This window comes from Hylobates moloch, unplaced genomic scaffold (assembly GCF_009828535.3).
Source record: "Hylobates moloch isolate HMO894 unplaced genomic scaffold, HMol_V3 SCAFFOLD_1, whole genome shotgun sequence".
Taxonomy (NCBI): domain Eukaryota; kingdom Metazoa; phylum Chordata; class Mammalia; order Primates; family Hylobatidae; genus Hylobates; species Hylobates moloch.
In genome coordinates this window covers 132,473,342-132,494,554 of record NW_026652276.1, presented here as the reverse complement: position 1 = coordinate 132,494,554, position 21,213 = coordinate 132,473,342, and the positions used below count along the sequence as shown (strand labels likewise).

Sequence of the window (21,213 nt, the reverse complement as noted above, 5' to 3'; positions counted from 1 at the left end):
CGCATTTCGGTAGAACAAAACAGTAGTATCAAGAATGGGCCTCAAGAGTAATGTAGACAAATTAAACAGGTTGATTTAAAATGGAATAAACAATTGCCTCCTATGTTGACTCAAGGCAGAACCTATTTGGAGAGAGGCAAAAATGGAGTTCTTCCAAAGGCTTTGTAGCCTGCCAGAGATCTCTGAGGTAAACCAGATGTGATACGATTCAAGCAAGAGTGATGTAGCATGTTCTGATGAAATTTTTTAGTAAATGTCTTTTTTTTTTTTTTTTGAGACAGAGTCTCTCTCTGTCACCCAGGCTGGAGTGCAGTGGCGCGATCTCAGCTCACTGCAACCTCCGCCTCCTGGGTTCAAACAATTCTCCTGTCCCAGCCTCCTGAGTAGCTGGGATTACAGGTGTGCACCACCATGCCCAGCTAATTTTTGTAATTTTAGTAGAGACAGGGTTTCACCGTGTTGGCCAGGCTGGTTTTGAACTCCTGACCTCAGGTGATCCTCTTGTTAGGCAATTTCTGACTCTGTCCAGAGGCACAGCTTGCTTGGGTATAAATTATGAGGCTCTGTTAAGTTGCATCTTAGGGAATAAGTCACAAAAAACAGGCTCCAGCAGTAGGGTTGGTGAGAAACACCGGGGGACATTTGATGTGAAGGGTTAGGGATGGGAGTAAATTAGGATAAACTTGGGTAACTTAGAGACTAGACAGGCTTTAAGGCTTTATCCAAGGACATTTTCTGCTAGGAAAATTTAAGAAAAGGGTGGATAACTTTCTTTCTAATGGGGATGGAAGTCAGGCCATCATAGGGCCAGGGAGATAGATTAAAGACCTTTTAAGATTCCTTTCAGTCCTTTGATATTAGCCACATCCCAGAGTTCTGTGTAACCCCTAACTCACTGCTTCATAGAACAACTAAGATGCAGTCTCAGAGAGTGATAAACATACAGAATATGACTCACCGTGGACTCAGAGAGACTGGCAATAGGCTAATTATGCAGACGTGAGGATGGCTACAGAGGAGGTCCTAGGAGTTCACATACAAAAAGATTAGCAGGACAGCATGACAAATTTTGAATTCGGACCAGAAAAATAGTACAGGGAAATAGACTTCATAGGCATTGTGTTCAATAATTCATGAGCTGCTAGGCTCAGACAAGGCTTCCTACCTGTTAGGTTAACCTCTCACGAAGATTTCCTCCCCTCCTGTTGTCTGAGCTTGAAGCAGTTGTAGCTCTCTCCATCCCGGCCTTTCCCAGCCCCAGATTTGATTCTAGGCCACTGTATTAGGGTAAACATTAAACTGTGATAAATTGGAGACATTTAAGGCTGTGGATGCTTATACCTCTGAAAAGATTAGTTGTGACACAGCGGATGGTTTTAATGACCTAAACGGCATTTCTCAAAGGATGTTCTGTGAAACACCAGTTTCTTTGAATTTTTCTCATAAAACACACACACAAATTCTACATCGTTCTGTGGTCAAATAAATTTAGGAAATGTTTTATATATTTTTGAATGTTTTACACTTTTCTGAGGACACACAATGCTTTTTCGCATAGTGAAGGCTCTAATAAGCCTTATACCAAATAAACTCGTTTCCCTTTATTTGAATTAACATTTCCAAAACTTATTTGACTTAACACATCTTTGAAGAAATGTGTACCCTTTAACATCTTGTGGAACTCGTATTTCACAGAAGAGTTTATGAAGAATATTGATGAATTATCTCTGAGATCTGTATTTAAGCATTGAGGTGGCCTAAAATCTCAAGTTCAGTTGGTTACAACAATTCTACTAGAGAAATCTGTAGAGTGTTCATTTACTTTGATTAATCTAGGTTGCAAAATTATGTCATTCTGGGCAAAAATTCACATCAAGGTTTGACTTATCATTAGCCAAATTCACTTCTTAGCAAATCTCTGTTTCATTTTTTCCACTTGGCTACTGAATTGATGTTTCTTTTAAACTCATTTTCTCCTATTTGTTGATTACATATGGCTAATATTTTAATGTTTATTTTGTGATTTAATATTTTAATTAATTTTGCTAATTTCTTGCAGAATACTTATTATTGGACACACTTAGAATTCCAAGGGTTTAAGTTACACTGATTTATTTTTACATCATGCAGTTGCTAATTCAGCTATACTCCTTTGCCTATTTCCCCCAAAATGGTAATCCCAACAAATCTTATTTGATTTAGATAATCTGACAAAATGCACGTGAAGGAGGTTTGCAGATTGTAAAGCACTCTACAAGGGCAAACTGATATCCTTATGAGCTGGTTCAGCAGTTCTTTTATTGAGTACCTGCCATGTGTCATGTATTGTGCCAGGTAAGAGGGCTACAGAATGAAGTCACCTGATTCCCACACTCAGGATGCTCAGAGTCTGGGCATGGGAAGGTGGAGGGTGAGACAATTAGTAAACAGGTATTATAAGTGAGGTGACATTGGTATTGAAGGACATGATAGGATCTCAGAAAATAATCATCCAGTTAGATGGGGGTCAGTATGAACGGGCTGTCTGGAGGGGTATAAAAAACAAACGTAGCTGAAGACAGAGAGGCTGGGGGATGATCCCTGAGGGGTAGGTGCTGCAGCATGGGCAGAGGGCAACTAGATAGGACAGAGACAATGGGCGATGCCTATGAAAAGATGCTCAAACTCGCTAGTAATCAGGAGGTTACAAGTGAGAACAACAATACAATGTTGTTGTTATAGTGGAAAAAATTAAGAAGATGAACAATATCCAGTATTGGCCAGGGTGTGGGAAAACAAATATTCTCATATACTAATTGTGGGAATATAAATTGGTATGGCCCTTTTGGAGGCCTTATTAAAATTAAAAATGTAAACATTTGGATCCAATAATTTTTTCTTAAGAAATCCTCACACATATTCCAAAGAGTCAGTATAAAATGCTCATTGCAGCATTATGAAGAATAATGAGACTCTGGATATAAGTTGGATGTCCATCTGTAGGAGAAAAAAACAGCTATACTATGAAACACTATGCAGTATTGGACAGGAAGGAAAAGAGCTCCAAGAAGTATTGTTAAGGTGAAGCACTGATTTACAGTCTGTTATACATAATATGATAGCCTTTATGGGAAAAATCCCAACAAAGTGTTTATTTCTTCATGTACAAATGAAAATACACAGAAAGGGCCTGGATGGAATCACACTAAACTGATCACAGGGCTTTCTTCTAAGAAAGGGAGTAAAACTGGGGACAAAAAGTGGAGACTTCGGCTTTTTACTTTATACACATTAATTTTTTTTGTGAAATGAAAATATATTCATATTTTGAGTAATTAAAAATGAAAATTTAAAAATAAATAGGGACAAGGGGAAGTCATTGCAGGTGAAGGGCTTTGTCAATATATGGCAGGGAGAGTCCCTCCACCAGGATCCACGGTGTCTACAGATGGTCCTTCTTGCCCAAGGATGGTGCCTCCTTATGCCTGGGTCCCATCCCTTCTTGCCTTCTTTAGGCCTCATTCTCTCCTTCATTCCCTTTCTCTGCCTTTTAGATCGTTCTATCAATACAAGAATGCTGCAGGATTTTCCATTTTAACAAGTCTTCCTGATCTATTATTCCCTTGCTGCTATTGCCCCATTTCTCTGAAGCAAAACCCATTAAAAGTTGTGCATGCTCACCCGAGCTGATGTCATCACCTCCTGAACCAATTCTCTTCAATCAGGCTTGCAGCTTCACCCCACTGAAATGTTTCTGCTCCAGGTCTCTCCAGGTTCCTGTCTTGCACACCCAGTGGTCACTCTCAGCTCTCATCTTCCTCTGCCTCCCCCAGCATTTGGTCAGTGGTCTCTTCTCATGTGGACACACTTTCTTTCCTTGACCTCCAGGACTCTAAGCCCTTCCAGTTTTCTTTCTACTTTCAGGGTTGCTACTTTTCAATCTTCTCTGCCCAGATCTCTAAATGTCAGCATCCCCTAGCCTCTCTGTCTTCAGCTATGTTTCCTTTTTATACTTACTCCTTAGAACAAAAGTTCTCAAACTTTTGCTCTCAGGACCACTTCACACTCTGAAAATTATTGAAGAACTCAGAGAGCTTTTGCTCATGTGAGTTAAAGCTATCAATATTTATCACATTAGGTATTAAAATTGGGAAATTTAATTGTACATTTAATTATCAATTCATTTTAGATTATTATAATAAACCCATTACATGTTAACATGTCACTTTTTTTCTGAAAACAAATATATGTTTTCTAAAACCCTCTAAGAATGACATTGTTTTACATTTTTGCAAATATCTTTAATGTCTGCCTTAATAGAAGACAGCTAGATTCACGTGCTTCTGCATTCAGTCTGTTACGATGTTTTGGTGAGAGTATATTAAGAAAATCTAGTTTTGGCTGGCCGCAGTGGCTCACACCTATAATCCCAGCACTTTGGGAGGCTGAGGTGGGTGGATTGCCTGAGCTCAGGAGTTCGCGACCAGCCTGGGCAACATGGTGAAACCCCGTCTCTACTAAAATACAACAAATTAGCTGGGTGTGGCGGCGTGTGCCTGTACTCCCAGCTACTCGGGAGGCTGAGACAGGAGAATTGCTTGAACCCAGGAGGCAGAGGTTGCAGTGAGCCAAGATCACGCCACTGCACTCCAGCTTGGGCAATAGAGAGAGACTCTGTCTCAAAAAAAAAAAAAAAAAAAGAAAATCTGGTTTTATATACATATGTAGTTGGAAAAGGGAGGAGCACTTCAGTATCTTTTTTAGATAACTATGGATAGCTGTCTTTGATTCTACACAAGAATTCAACAAGTAGTAGTTTCTTAAAGATTGATTAGTTGTTGCAAGGTGGAATCTGAAATTATATCAATGATCTTTTATACCTTGTTACATTAAAATGCATTGGTCTGTCTTGTACTTTTAATGAATCTTTTACCCATGCATTATCTTAATCATACACTAATATTTAGAAAATATTGGCTCCTGAGTTATGAAGATATTTCAAATGTTGATACATTTAATGCTATAATATCAAAAAATCATTTTTGTTAATATTGCTACATATCACATTAGAAGAGTCTTAGACTATTAGGAAACTGTCAAGTTCATACTAGCAGATGCAAAGTTTTCAGAATTCAAATATTTTCTTTGAAAGCTCAAATTTTATGATTTTCAACCAATACTGTCAATTATTTTCCTTGAAACTACAAGCTCATTTCATTCATTTTAGATAAAATACCCGCCATATATCCAAGTCTGAAAAACCATGATTTGTTATCAAGTAATTTTTCAGCAAAAATGGTGTTCCATGAAAAGTTAACTCAGCTCTCATCTCACCTACACAAGTGCTTTTCCCTAAGACAGCCATGATACTTTGTTAATTTATTATGCAGTACAAATGCTTTATGCATATTTCACATTCCATCAGATTAAATTATTTAAAAATCAATTTAATAAAATTAATAATGTTTTTTCTGCTTTGTACTACGTGACATTTTAAAGGGAAGATGTCCCCCTCTTCTTTTAAACTGGGAGTGTGTGGAGGTGAAGAACATAGAGCCTACTAATAGAGTTTGGTGCCAGCGCTTGATTCACGCTAATGTGTCAACAGTTCTACCTACCATTGCTTTTGTACCATCTGTACCAACGGCTACATAGTGAAAAGCCAAATACTGTTTTAGTATTGTTGTGAAAGTTTTTTACTTGTGGACCCCCTGAGAGGGTCTTAGAGACCCCACAGGGGTCCATGGACCACACTTGGAGAACTGCTGCTATGGACACTATCCCACTCCAATCAGCCTCACCCAACTTCAGAGGACCACCTCTCTGGTTAATTATTTGTTTTGCAAGTATAATTATAACAGGGCTAATCATTTGCAATTATATCACATGTAATTTGCGAATAATGGATTTAATAAGGTTATTAAGCCCATTAGTGTTTAGTACTTACATGTCCTTTTTTGAAACATGAAATTAGGTTAGTAAATTTTAGCTGCAATTCCCTACTCTCCAATTTTCTGGCTTTACTGCCCCAAGTGACTTGGTTCAGTGCTACACACTGCTTTTCAAAATTATTCTCTCATATAACATCTATTGGGTAGGAGAGAATAGATAACCTTTAACGCTTCGATTCTAGGACACATCTCACTAAAGATGGGTTTAAATGCCCCTGAAGAGCATTATTGTGCCACTTATAACAATGGCTTTGTCTGAGCATTTGCTACATCTTTGGTTCAATATGCCAAATTTAAGCTGGAGGCAGAGGGGGCAACATTTAATCTAGAAAATGTCATCTGGTTTGCACTCATTTATGCTGACTACAGATCTCAGTCTTACTTCTCCAGCTTGGTGTGATAATTTTGGTAGCTGCTTTTGGTTCTTTTGGCCTTCATTGCTTTTTATGACGAATTTTAGCTTTTTACTTTTTTGAAAAAGCTCTATTGCTCCCCTGTTTTTCATCCTTATCACTTATCCTTGTCTGCAGAACCCTACTGACTGGACTGACTCCTGGCCCCACCTTCAGAACAAGGGGATACGAACAGCCAGAAATGCTCAGTTTAGATGTGTTGGGTTCAGGTGGCTATTTTTGTTAAGGACTTAGATGCCTGTTTTCCTCCTTTGGGTTTGCTGGAGAGATATAGTAAACATAAAGAACAATAATGGAGTCCCATGTTTATTTAACAGCCCGTCAAGCGCTCAATATCACACAACACAGGGCTTACTGTGCATGAGACTGCACCATACCACAGGCTCTATACCTTGGCCAAGCACTGTTCCAAGAACTTCAGGTTCTGACCCATAAAATTAGCCATGTCTTGTCTTGAGGTACAGGCTAGTTAAGGAGTAGGGGAAGACATAGTGGGTAGCAGAAGCAGGAGCATCTCTCTTGAACAATTTCCCTCAGTACTTCTAAAACGAGTAGCATCATAAAGTAGGATCATGTTGCCCAATAACCATGCCCAACAAGCGTGGGAGAGAACTTCAGAGATCATCTAGTCCAACTCAACTTGAGCACGTAAATGAGGTTGGGGAATGCTAAATGTTCCACCTGGAATAACGCAGAATGAGCACCCTTATAACTGAAAATACAGACTTCCTTTCACTCTATCATGCCTACTCTGGGATTTTAAATGCTGCTTTCAAATGAGAAGTCCTTCCTTCTTGTAAAAGTTTTGGTATTGTTTCCCATCTTTCTACATGTGGTATTAGATCTTTGGTTTCTTTAATGTAAGTAGGATTTTCCTGTTATATGAATTGCTTTGGAAAGTGATCTGAACATGAATTACTGTTTTTAGTCTTTTTTTTTTTTTTTTTTACTTTTTTATTTTTACTTTTTTAAAGACAAGTTCTTGTTCTGTTGCCCAGGCTGGAGTACAGTGGCATGATCATAGCTCACAGCAATCTCAGCAATCTCAAACTCCTGGGCTCAAGCAATCTTCCCATCTCAGCCTCCTGAGTAGCTAAGGACTACAAGTACATGCCACCATGCCAGGCTAATTAAAAAAATTTTTTTTAGAGATGAGGTCTTGCTATGTTGCTCAAGCTGATCTCAAACTCCTGGCCTCCAGTAATCTCACCTCAGATGCCCAGTAGCTATTTTTAATCTTTTAAAAATGCTTTTTTCTTCCTATTTACAGTTATACTGCTCTATTGCCAAGCTCTTCACCCCCACAGAGATTTTTTTTTCTGCTTTTGACCTACTCAATTCCTTCCTGAATCACAATGAAGAAAAATCCCAATATATTTTTTTAAGGGATTATCACTTATTGAATTTTCTGAAGCCCAAGAGTCAAGAAAACAGTTTTTGTTAACATCAACTCAACTAAAAGAACTAAAGGTTTGTAAAACTAAGGGGTTATGTTTGTCATTTAATGCATGCACATAATTTCAATTAAAGTTATCTATGAAGGGGATAATAAATTTTGAGAGGACAAAGAGCATAAAGAATGAAAGGGAAGGAGCCATTTTCTCTCCTGATGCTTTCACAAGGCACATTTTCCAAAGAATGCTGTTGATACCCATAGCAGAAGGCTGATCATGATGGTAGGAAGCATATTCTGGAGATCCAGTTGAATACAGAAATCCACTAATTCTGTGGATAAGCATTTGGATTCAAGGGGCATGTGCCCAAAATGCCCACGGGAGCTGTATACACCTTCCAGAAGTGCTGCTTCTGGGTCAACATTCTTTTCATTTTCCTGATTCCACAAATGAGGACCTCCATCATATGCTAATCTCTTTGATATTTTTATATACTTTATAACTTTTTATTCCTTTAATAAGGAGATTGGCCTAGCACAAATTATCTGTGAATATAATTTATACAATGGTATATGGATAGTTTAGCTGTAACTACTGCTGGGAGGGACATAGCAAATGGTGATCCCACTCATGCAGTGTCATGTTGCCTCTGTTTCTGCTTAATGGGGGAATCCACTGCAACTCAGATTCCAAACAGAGAATTTCCTTTTCCATCAAAAGAAGTTGGTATATTCTTCTCTACTCCAGCTGAGTGGCAGCAAACACAGGCATAGCACACAGAAACAGCTGGCAAAAAGAGCATTCTGAGAGGAACAGCTAGGGAGCTTGGGGCCCCACAAACATACAGAAAGAAAAGTTCCTGCAGGGGAGGAGAACAACCAGCTGTGGTGTGTGCCTCGTTAGAAATACAACAGGTAAGGACAGGACTTAGAGTCAACACTAAGGAAGTTGCTTAAGCAGACTATGCGTTTTTTGTAAGCAGTAATAGAGAACCGAATATAAAAAGGTACTAGGTCAATAAAGACTAGCTCAGGATAGAGATGGTTTTCATATAAGCCATACCTAGATGGTCACTTACTTTGTGAGACGGCGTCAGAATTTCTCCGCATAATGCTTATAAGAGTTAGAAACCATTCATGTCTGAAGGCTCTCAAATTTTCCTCTTCCCCTTACCCCATTGCCATGCTTTGATGGAAGATCCTGTCTGCCTGCTGGGCACTGATCAGGATGATGGGTAGAAACTGCTGCAGGATTGGAGAGCTAGTGGGATTTTACATTGATAAGGGAGTAAACCCCTGGTGGGAGGACAGAACAGATGCAAAAAGGAAAAGGGAGCTTTCCCGCTCATCCCCCAACAGAAACTTAAAATGACTGAACAGAGTCTGTTTGGGAGCAGGAGCTAAGTGTGGGTCAAGTTTTGGGGAAGTTTAGATTTAGGAAATGCAGAGCAACTACTGGTGTGTGTGAGCTGTAAGTGGAAAGAGATGAGGAAACACGTTTTCATCTGTTTGCTGTGCATGGTGAGTGGATTCCTCTTTCATTCCTTGAGTGACTCCAGTAAAGATTTAAACTACTTGGAAATTAATTTTAAATATTGGATCGGTATTTCTTCTATGGCAACTTCATGGGGCCAAAAGGTAGTTGAGATTTATAGTCAATATGTAAAAATTTAAGCTTTCATTGAAGGTACAGTAAACTGTATTCATTGTTCATACATAATTAATTATTTTTGTTATTGTCATAAAAGCCTTGATTGAGAGAAAATTCCAGATACTTTTATTGAGAAATGACTAGACTGGGTGGAGGGCACTTAAACATATATATTTTTTTCTTTCCTGATGTTGACATCAGGGGGATGACCAAGGTTCTCTCTTCCATAAACCTGCTTTGGCTGGGTTATCTCTGGATGTGTTCCAGGTAAAGGCAACAGAGGCTGTAGCAGAGGGAAGAGGGGACTGAGGCTGGGACTCAGGAAGTCCCAGAAGTCTGGACTTATTGGGACCCTAAGGAAGCATATGATGGGTCACTGAAATAGTGCAGGCCGCACCTCCACATGGGGAGGACTTCTTTGATTCTTAGTCATTTCTCCATCCCATAGCTATGCTCTCACACAAAGGGACAATGGTTAGAGTGAGCCATATTCCCACACAAAGAATAAAAACAACACAAAGTTTGGGAGGCAAGAACATATCTTTGTTATGATATGACACAAGGTTCCATGAAAACAGATCCTACCACTCTTGGCTGGGCAACCTTGGTGAAGATTCTTGTTCTATTTGCCCTTGGATCTCTCAACTGCAAATGCAGAGAATAATACCCCTTACCTCACAAGGAGGTTAAATGAGAGAATATCTGTACAACACTCAGTAAATGCTTGGCATGTAGTTGCTTCTTACTTCTCAAAGGTTACCTCTTACTATCCCTATTAGTAAGTATTTTAGTGTTTTTACACTAATGACAAGGACTAGACTTTTTAAAAAAAAAAAAACATGATTAAGTTTGAAAAGGTATAACTACACTGGAAAACACATCTCCTTGGCTTTCCCTATATTCACAGATTATGTAAATATGAGGATGTTTCGCTGAAGGTTAGTTATCTTCCTAGTTTCTACTATACCCCTTTTATCACCCCAGTCTCCCATGTGTTACCCCCTAAAGGAAGTGACTGTTGATCACTTCCATGAATTCTTTTTCCTTGTAGCCCCATGGCTCTGTGGGAGACCTGTCATTGGTATAACTTCCTTGCATTACCATTATTTGTCCACTTGTCTCATCTGCCTTAATTGCAATTGACTACAAAGATGGGACAAGCCCTATTTACCTTTAAATGGACACCTGTAACATCTGTGCCTGGCTAGGTGGTAAGTATTTAAGAAATATATTTAAAGCAGATGAATAAAAATCATCAAATAAATTATTCATGGCATGCAATGTCCTTTGTTCATCAGAATAATTGCTTGTTAAAATGATTAATGTCTATCCTTTGGGGGCGTTCTTGTTCCTTACAGATTTGGGTAAATCATGCCCCATGCACCCCTGCCCTCCTCACAGTTCTTATGGCTTATCTCATGGTGCTTTCTAGCCTTCTGGCATTGTTGCCTGAGTCAGAGAGAGGCTTCCTAGCTGGTTCTGTCCTGCCTTTAGACCTAAAAGCAAAGCTCTACCCTTTCCTCTTTTTTACACATGGAAGCCATTCATTTGCCATCTTCCTTGTGCTTATTAACTGTCATAAATGTTTAGGGGATGTTGGGAGAGAAATTGCCTCTCATATCTGTGGGATTCTCCCATCCAAGTATTAACCAGGCCCTGCTTACCTTCCAGGGATCAGACAAGATCTGGTGTGTTCAGGGTGGGATAGCCATAGACTCGTATCTGTGGTTTACTACCATGTTAGGGACACTTGCCAAGTTTCACCAGCATCACAGGTGTCTCTGCCAAGTGTGGGCCCTGGGAAGCAGACCCCAGTCATTAACATCCAGGCATATGTAGTGAATTGGGTTTGTGTGTCACTCAAACTCAACAGGCCTGGTCTCTACCTACAAATCTGGGGCATTAAAGCCAGGATTATTCTAGGACTTTGAGAAGTGCCAATTAGCTTCGGCCATTATCTTTATAAATATTAATTTCTGAGAACAAATAGTCAAGTAAACTTTGTTTTTCCTTGAATCAGAAAATTTCAGTGATGTGTTTAGTATTTTCCATCGGAAATAAACTATGGAACTCCACCCCCACCCTGCTCATTGCAGGAATATGCTTTTCTTGCCAGCGCTGCTAAAATGCAATTTGCATTACGTCCTACTGTGTGGTGGATGAACTCAAATTCATGTTCTAGAAGCAGTTCCTAATAATTCTCATTTCAACATCTCAGTAGCAACCCCCATCTCTTGTTCTTTCCTTACACAGACGTATTGAAATGTCTGAGGGCGTGCAAAGACACTTACCCAACAGTGGAGTCCAGAAATCCTGTAGCACCAGAGAGTTGGGGCCAGTTGAGTTCATTGGTAAGGGCTGTTGGTAGATTGATGAAAGAGTTCTAAGGAAAAAAATAAAGTAGCAATTATCAAAATGGTCATTTATTTTCTAAAGGTAGTAAGAAAATTTATGGCCTGAGCATTGCTCTCTGTCTATCTGTCTCCCACTCTCAATCTCTCGCTTTAAAGGCTTTTGGTATTCAAGGCAGATGCCTCTAACCTTCGACTTCATCAGGGAAGTCACAATGATCAGCACCACCCTTGACCTGGCTTCTACTCAGCTCTTGTGAAACATGCAGAACATTTGGCATCTCAAACACTTGGGAGGGATGCTTCAGCAGATCAAACTTCCCACTCTTATATAAGTTTTCTGAGATTTTCTCCATTTTGCAGTTTAGGCCATCAGAAAGTCAATTGTCTGAAAAGTAATTAATCTGCAAAATAATGCCCAATCCCTCAGAAAAAAATGCCTTCCCTGGGCTCAAAGCTATGGCCTTAAGGCATTAAGGTGGTGCCCTCTGACCTTCTTGGGGGTCTCAGACATTTTTGAGAATGTAATTGTGGTTCCTTTCCCCACAAAAATGCATGTGTATTTAACCCAGCCTGTGATTTCAGGAGGCTCACGGACCCCCTGCAACTCCTGCACAATTTGTCAAGAACTCCCGATACAAAGTGTTGACAAAAATAGGATTCATTTGAACCACATTTCTATGGCTTGTGCAAAATCAGCAAAGAAAAATGTGATGAGCTACAACCTCGTATTGTTCCTTTTATGAGTGACTTCTGGGACTAATCTCTCCTGTGGTCTAATTTTTAGAAAAAGCTTATCTGAGTTAGTATGTTTGGAATAGGGCTGCCAGATTTAGCAAATAAAAATGAAAGGTACCAGCCAGGCGCTGTGGCTTGTGCCAGTAATCCCAGCACTTTGGGAGGCTGAAGCAGGAGGACTGCTTGAGCCTAGGAGTTTGAGACCAGCCTGGGCAACATAGGTAAAATCGGTTTCTACAAAAAATAACAAATTAGCTAGGTACGCTGGCATGTGCCTGTGGTCCCAGCTACATGGGAGGCTGAGACAGGAGGATTGCTTGAGCCCAGGACGTCAAGGCTGCGGTGAGCCATGATCATGCCACTGTACTCCAGCCTGGGCAACAGAGCAAGAGTCTGTCTCAAAAATAAATAAATACATACATAAATAATAAAGGATGCCCAGTTAGGTTTGAATTTCAGGCAAACAAGGAATAGTTTTTTGGATTAGTATGTCTCATGCAATGGTTGGAACATACTTATCCTTGAAAAATTTGTTATTTATCCTAAGCTCAAATTTGACTGAGTATCTTGTATTTTATCTGGGCATCTTTCTTTGGATAAAACCTTTAAAAGCCAATATTCCCTTTTTGCCTTCGCTGACTGGAAGCCTCCATGAGTGGCTGCAAGAAGCCTCTGTATTTCTCAATATTGAAAACCCGTGCTCCCTTTGAGTAAACGTGAAAACCTTGAGTCCTCCTTTAATGCTATTTTAAGATTTAAAATAAATTAAAGTAATGCCTAAAGACAAGCATGTCAAAGCAATTGTAGTTTTAGCACAACTTTCCAAATGGCACATGCCCCTGGCCTCCTGCTTTTTTCCTCATCCATGAAGATTCCTCTCCTAAGGAGACTCCGATGCTAGAGGCTGTGAGGGAAAGAAAAGCCATTAACTCCTTGAAAATATGTCATTGTTCTTTCTTATTGCAAGGTAGTACATGGGTTTGTTTTAGAAATGCAAACATTATAGTCATTTACAATGCAGAAATGAAAGCCCCCCATCACCTTCCCCTAAGAGACAACTCTTGTGAGATAACCATGGTTAACAGTTTGTGTCATATATAGAACAGTTTATACGTGAAATCTACCATAAATCTTTAAACTGGGAAAAACTCAATCCTCCTATTTTCAGAGAGATAGAGAATGAGCACTCAAAATAAATAAAATGCAAATTTATATTTCTTAATTGTGGACTGTTATGGGTTGAATTATATTTCTCGAAAAGATGTGTTGAAGTCTTAACCCCACCTCAGAATGTGATCTTGTTCAGAAATAGAGTCATTGCAGATGTAACTAGTTAAGAAGAGGTCATAATGGAATAAGATGGGCCCCCAATCCAATATGACTGGTCCTTATAAGAAGAGGAGGAGGAAGAGACAGAAACGAAGACACAAGGGGACGGCCATGCAATGGTGGAGGCAGAGATTTGAATGATGCTTCTGCAATCTAGTTAATGGCAAAAATTGCCAGCTGTCTCCAGAAGCTGGAAGAGAGGCACGGAATAATGTTTTCACAGACCCTCAAGAAGGAACTAACCCTGCTGACATCTTGATCTCAGACTTCCAGCCTCCAGAATTCTGGGGCAATCAATTTACGTTGTTTTCAGCCACCCAGCTTGTGGTACTTTGATATGGCAGCCAAGGAAACTAATACATGGCTTGAATTGGACAATATGCTTGTTGCTTTTATTATTCAAAGGGCTGAGACATGAACCCCTTTACTATGTTTACTTTCAAAATAATTCCTAGAAGAAACTAATGTGTTCAAACGCAGCAGTCATCCCATGATATCCTGTATATTTTCTGTGGGTCTCTGAGCTTCCTCTGCTCCTCCTTCTTCAATTGCCTCCTCCTTCCATACATGCCATGAAACCTCCATCCTTATTCTTATCCTAAGTGTGATTTCCAGCACGGTAAGGGCTGGAAGAGGGAGGAGTTGGTCAGGAAGTAGGCGTCCTGGGATGCACCTGTATTAATGATGATTTATCCTCTTTAAAAACCAGAAACAACCCCATGGAAAGAAAGCTCCCAGTAAATCTCGGAGGACCATGCAGTCTCAGTGACCGGTACTTTGTCACCCCTTAGCATTCAGCACCCACCACTTTCTGCTCAAAACTCCATTACTGTGACTCAGCTATTCTCTGTTTGAGTTTCTATTTCTCCTGCCACTATAAAGCAAAACTTTTCTCTGTGTTTTATCTTATTTTTCCCTACATCTTTCTGCTTACAATGTGTGTTTACTGTAGGATGAGAATATTCATTCTGCCAGACAAGACAAGAAAAACAAATAGAATGGATGAAACTCACAAGATATGTTTAGCAGAGATAGTGAGTAAGCAAGTGGTTTGTGAGATGCAGGCAGAATTTATGAGCTGTGTTGGGTCAGTAACCTGCAAAACACATTGAAACTTACAAGAATGATATGGTTCTTTTCCACCCCACTCCCTCACCTTTTTCTCTGTCATCTGTGCAATGGCAACTCCCGACTTGAGAAACTGGATGAGGAACTAGGTTTCTGATTCTGTCTGAGTCTGCTTTCCCTTTCACAGGAAGGAGTTAGACAAGAACTATGCAGGCATAGGCATACCCTCTGTAGCCTGGCACACTAAGGGAGGGGTAAATAATTCTGAAGTGTGCCAGCAAAGTAGAGAAAGGGCTTTGCTCTAGAAATCAGATGATCTGTCTTCTGCGTCTGGCTCTACAAATACAAAGAAGAAATACAAATCAAGAAAACTCCATGATTGGATCTGACACCACTGGAAATAGGTTCCATACCCCCTGCAGCCCTCATTCTCAGTCAGGGGTGGGTGATGAAGTTCTTGTCTTCAGTGGCGGAAGAGGGGATGTTGAGAGGAGGGGTAGGGTAGGTGGGAAAATGTCAGGCAATCCTGTCTTGGGAAGTGGGATCTCCATGTTCCTAACGTTCTCCAAGCTCAGTTCTCTCTGGATTAATCTGAAGAAATGGGGCTCAGCTACCTGGGAGATTCCTGGAATCCTTGCTGATATCTCAGAAACCAGTTAGTCTTGGAATCATCCCCATCAGGATTTCAGCTGGAGTGGACAGTGGCTGGTGCTGAATCACAACTGGGGCCAGGGTGAGTTTGTATTCCTCAGCGGGAGCCCTGGAAGGCCCAGGCAGACCAGGTCGTTCGATGAACTTCAAAATATAGCAAACCTGTGCTTTCCTGGTTGAATGTTTTAGACTTCACTTCTGGTGTTAAGCCAAGGTTTTACTGTTATTAGTGTGCAAACTTGGGGAAGATGTATTTCAGTTTCAGTATCTCCAATGGCTATAGAAATACCACCTTATTTACTTCAGCAAGACTGTGGGGAAGACCAAAAGACACAGTCAGAAGCAGGTTGACAAGTCAGAGCCCTACTATGTGAAGCATCCTGTTTAGGGCAGACCACCTAGTGTCCCTTTCCAAGTGAACTGTCCCAGGTTTAAGAGGAGTGACATTTATTTGCCAAATAATAGAAAAGGTTTGAGCAGACTAATAGAAGCCTTGGCATATTTTTTTCCTTAGTAAATTTGGTAGATACAAATGAAAAGTAGTGGCTACTAATAGCAAATGTTTATAGACCCTAGCAAAAAGAGAATATTTAAGTCCTATCACATTAAACACTAAAAGCCTTATTCACGCAACATTATATCCAAGATATTTCAGGCATTTGAGGCAGGAGGAATGCAAACTAAGATTTTCCTCATCAACTCCTGCTTATTCCTCTTGAGCATTTATGTTCTTAGGAAACTCGTTTTAAATGTACCTTAAATGTACATATGTGAAAAAGACTGAATATTTACCAAGAAAAATTTTCCAAACTTAAAGAGCATGAGCAACCTAGTGAGTGTTAGATCACTACCGCATTGCTTCAACATTTCTTCTGACCTTTATCAATGATAGACATTTATTTTTATGGCATAATTGGCACGTGTTTACTATTTTGTGTAATAGTTTCATTTAACGTTTCCCTGTGTGTGGGTATGTGTGTGTGTATTTCCATGCATCGAGAAAGCCCACTGGTTCCCATTTTTGATGGATATTTAGTAAATGCAATTAATTTGAATTTGGTAATATTTTAAGCCCTAACTTCAGCAAGCAATTGATGTTCTTAAAGCTTTGCTGCGTGGGAGAAAGACAGTAATGACACCAATCCCTCATTCATCTGATCCTGCCAGTCTTCCAGCAAAGTAGGGAGTATCCTCAGTGCCTTTCCTTCACTGTTTATATTTTGGCTCTCTCCATCCTGCACTGCTGTGGACAATCTACACAGTATATTCCCTTTTCTATTACACGTACCTGCATTAGACCTGAATGGATTATTTTCAAACAGTACAAAGTCACTTGGAGGAATATAAGTCACTACTGTTGGAAAAGGATTAAAAATGTCATCACCAGTTAAATAAGCATTGTTTTATCCATTCCCCAGAATTAAAGTCTCAAAGCAGATGGGGGACTGTTACTTTACTTTACCAAAAAAAGAAAATAGCTCTTGGGTTGGTATTTTTAATAACGCTGGAGAGTTTCAAGGCCCGGGAATCAGAGACAAGGGCTACCTGCTTAGCGCTGAGACTATGGGTCTCCCAGTTCCGCTAGTTGGCTCCTCCTCCATCTGTCCTGCAGTGACACTTGCAGAAGGTAAGTAGGGTTCCTCCTCCTTTCTGCCTCTCAGTCCCACTGTGCCACCACACTGCCTCCCATCTGCTCAGGTCTCCACCGCTCCCATTACCTTAGTGCCTTTCTTGTGGGAACACCACATTATGCAACTTTCAGAGCCTTCCTTGGCCTTCACACACACTTTCCTGCCAGACTCCGATTTCTGTAGCCTCTGCTACATGAATCTGTCCTACAAATAAATATCTACCTATTCATGATGCTTGGATGTGCTGTTTCCTAGATAACTTGCATTAAGCCAGTGTGGGGAAGGGAACTAATGCTGGGTTCCCCTTATGTGCCAGGCACTGAGACAGGAAACTTGCACAAATTGTTCAATTCAATTACACAACTCTATGAGGCAGCCTTCCTCCCTCCTCTCCTCCCTCTTTCCCTTCTACAAACGCTTTAGAGCAACTACCATGTATCAGATTGGATATTCCCTCTAATAAAGAACAAGTGTTCATACCTCAGACAAACAGCAGCAAATTAAATGACCAACCCTTAACCCAGTGAGAGGCTCTGGGAGGGCCCCTCTTATGATGAGGACCTTCCCTTGTTGATTCAGGCCCCTGGAGGACTTCTGTGTTTTCTGTTGTTGAAAGAATCCCTTATGCAGCGCAGTACAGGGCCCAGGACTGCTCTGGTCTGAACTCAGATATGTCTGGCCTGACATATCCCGGGGAAAGGCCCCCGGGAGATGGCGCACACCACCTCTCTGGATGACTTGCCAAGGTCATAGATCTGGTAAATAGTAGGGCTGGGATTTGAGCCCAGGTTCTGGTGGAACAAGAAAGGGAGAGGTGTAGAGCAGGCCGGGTCGGCGCCATCCTCAGCTTCCCACAGCCCACTTGTATCTGGTCCTTGCTTTGCCCCTAAGCTGCCAAATCCCATAAAATCACAAAATGGGCCAAGCTGGGCTAGATAGTCCTTGAACATGAGGCTTCCTGGTTGCCTGTTTAGGGGGAAGTCTCCCAGATACTGCTTTGGGTGAAAAGTTCTGAAGTCCACAGATGATTTGGGAGCTGCCGCCATCTTTTCCTTCTCTCTTTCTCTTGTATGGAGGCTGTGTCTAATTGATGAAGAGTGCAGAATGAATATTTTGGGGAAAAATACTGAAACCATATGTGACCCTACACAGAAACCCCCACACACCCTACTCCTCTGCACCCACGGCCTGTCTGGCCTGATATATCCGGGGGAAAGGCCCCCGGGAGACGGGGCACACCACTGCTCTGGAGGTCTGTCTTCGAGTGGGGCCTGGCAGATGAAGTTCTGGGAGAATAGAGAGAGGATATATCATCTGGTTTCTGCCTCTGTCATCTCAGGCTGAACTAGATTAGGTAGCACAGTTCTCATAAACTAAGGCTTTAATATAGACAACTTCAAGAAAGTAATTTAACTCTGTGCATTTGATTCGTAAACCTTATAATCTCTCGTGCGTGAGATGAGTCTCTTATTGAGGGAAAGTTCCTGTGGCCCTATGATTCATTACATGCACAGAGGCACACAGAGGAAAAGAGGGAAGGAAAGAGGGGGAGAGGGAGGGAGAAAGAGAGAAATATCAGGCACCAGACTGTGCTGGGCACTCTGTTGGACAGCATACCAGGCAGCTGTGGGCTCCTTCTTCATGGGACTAACCGTCTAGAGGGGCACAGACAATAAACACTTCCCATCTGAGTAGCCTGGAAGTCTTTCCTTAACCCTTCTGTGCTTCAGTTTCATTACCAATAAAAATAGCTTAATAATAGTACCTATCTCATTGGGTGGTTGAGAGAATTAAAAAAGATAATTTGTGCACGATGTTTAGACTTGTAAGAGCTCAATAAAAGTTGGTTGTTAGTAGTATTAAGGGCAGTCCAGAGTACTGTGTCAGTACATAGAAAGGACATCTGTCCCACATGTGGGGCTTTCAAGAAAGGAGTCTTGAAGGAAGTCTTATTTAATGTGTAAGTCCTGGAAGGCTAGGAAGAGAGAACCAAGCACAGAGGGGCCAGGGGGAAATAGTTCCAGTATTGCTAACACCGCATGCAAAACCTCAGGGCTAAATTCATCATATCATATCCAAAGGAGACCAACAAACACCAAGTATTACAGTTATGCATTTTCATGTAACAGGTAATCCCCAAATTTAGTGACTTAAAATGTACTACACACCAGCAGACCAGTAGCAATAACTACTCAGCACCTGGTACGATGCTTATTCGATGCACATTCAACTTCAGGGAAATAAGTCATTTTCAGGGAAAAAGTAGAGCATTTCCTCTTTGACCCTCTGCCAGTACAAAAGCTTATGGGGGCAGTGAATAAACAACCAAATAAAAAATTCTAGCAAAATATGACAAGTAAATACAAAGAGGACAAAATGGCAAATAACACTCCAGTTTCATCATTTTGCTTGAATGTAGCTCTTTTTATTTATTTATTTTTACCTTGTCAGCTCCTCTTAGTTTCTTTCTTTTCCTTTTCTATTATTTATTACTTAAGCTCTAACCCTATGATTTATTTATTCAATGAATGAGTCGAGGGATGCGTTTCTGTCACTGCCGCGTACCAAATGAGAACACATTGTACAGTTAAACTCTTTCTACTGAATTCCCTTCCTTCCATTGTTTTTTTTCACCCCCTAAGGTGATTGAAGAACTTTTTTTAGATTCATAAAAGCAAGAAAACAAGAGTATAAAATATCCTCCTCATATACAGAGATAACCACAAATCAATTCTTTTCTAAGGCCATTGAAACAAATTCTTCCACAAACAACAACAACAAAAAAACTCCTCCAAGGGTCAGAAATGAGCACGAAGAGGTACACATCCTCGAAGCTGACTCTTCTGATACCTTTGATTCTGTAAAAGTTTAGTCATTTCTAAAACAGCCAGACTGCACTTTGGGATGTGGGTAGTTTTTCTTTTTGGGGGGTAATAACTGGAATGTGATACCAGAAGTCCAAGGTCAAGTTACAGAGGGGAAAGAGGAGAAGACCTCACTGGGGCCACCTGCTCACCAGGACTGACCTGGGCTCTTGTTTCCCATGACCGTGATCATAAATGCTGATCTGATTTTCTTTCTCTCCTCTCTTTCACTTTATACCAAGAGGCTGTCCCAAAACCTTGCCATTCCACCCCTCTGGGCATACATATCTGCTGGCCCCAGGTGACTGCAGCAACCTCTGGCCAGGGGCCAGTAGTGTTTCCCAGAATCTCATAGGGAGCTTCTTTAAAGTACAGATCCTGATTGTGTAGGTTTGTGGTGGGGCCCTAGTATCTCATTTTGAATAAGTGTCCTACATGACTGCAATGACTGGCCATGTAAGGAAACCCTAATCTGCAGTCTACTGTAGCTATTCAATGTTGTCCTCCACCACAAGGAACCTCCATGTCCCCAACCTCTCCTGACAGCCCTCCTCTCCCACCCCCGTCAACAACCTGGGTCCCCTGAACCTACCCCTACCCCCTCAGACCTCCAGGTCTCACCACAAGCTCTTCCTCCAGCTCCACTGTCTTGACTGCTCAGTTGCTAATCAACAGACAAGGGTTGGCTACATCTGGACTTCTCTCAGAGCCTTCCTCGCCTGCCCTGGCCTTTCTCTCTCAGGTGTCCTCTTCTAGGTCTCATGGTAGCTTGTGCATGCCTAGCTGACTGCACCTAACCCTCTAGCACTAGGGCAGGGGCTGGCAAACTTTTTCTGTAAAGGACTAGACAGTAAATATTTCAGTTTGCAGGCCATTTGGTCTCTGTTGTTCTGCTCAGTTCTGCTGTTGTCATAGACAATATGTAAGTGAACGGGCGTCGCTGTGTTCCAATGAAACTTAGTTTACAAAAGCAGGGAGGGCAGGGTCTGGCCCAAGGGCCATAGTTTTCTGACCTCTACTCTAGGATCCAACAGACTCAGTTTGTAACTGGGCTCCATGTTTAACCTTTTGTCAGTTAGCTAAACTTGCTAAGTCTCAGTTTCTTTATTTATAAAATACATATAATAGTAGAGTCATTTCAGTATTGTCTTAGTCCATTTCCTGCTATAGTCCATATTCTGCTATATTTTCTTG

At 40.9% G+C, this 21,213-nt stretch overlaps 1 protein-coding gene across 2 annotated transcripts in view; it reads right to left on the bottom strand.

Annotated features, from left to right (window-relative positions):
- The window catches only part of AOAH (acyloxyacyl hydrolase), a 210,542-nt gene that overhangs the window by 60,180 nt on the left and 129,149 nt on the right, over positions 1-21,213 (bottom strand). For both annotated transcript variants that reach the window (XM_032758314.2, XM_058445671.1), the window contains one exon: positions 11,679-11,770. In XM_032758314.2, coding sequence (XP_032614205.1) covers positions 11,679-11,770 — 92 coding nt within the window. The remainder of the gene's footprint in view (positions 1-11,678; positions 11,771-21,213) is intronic.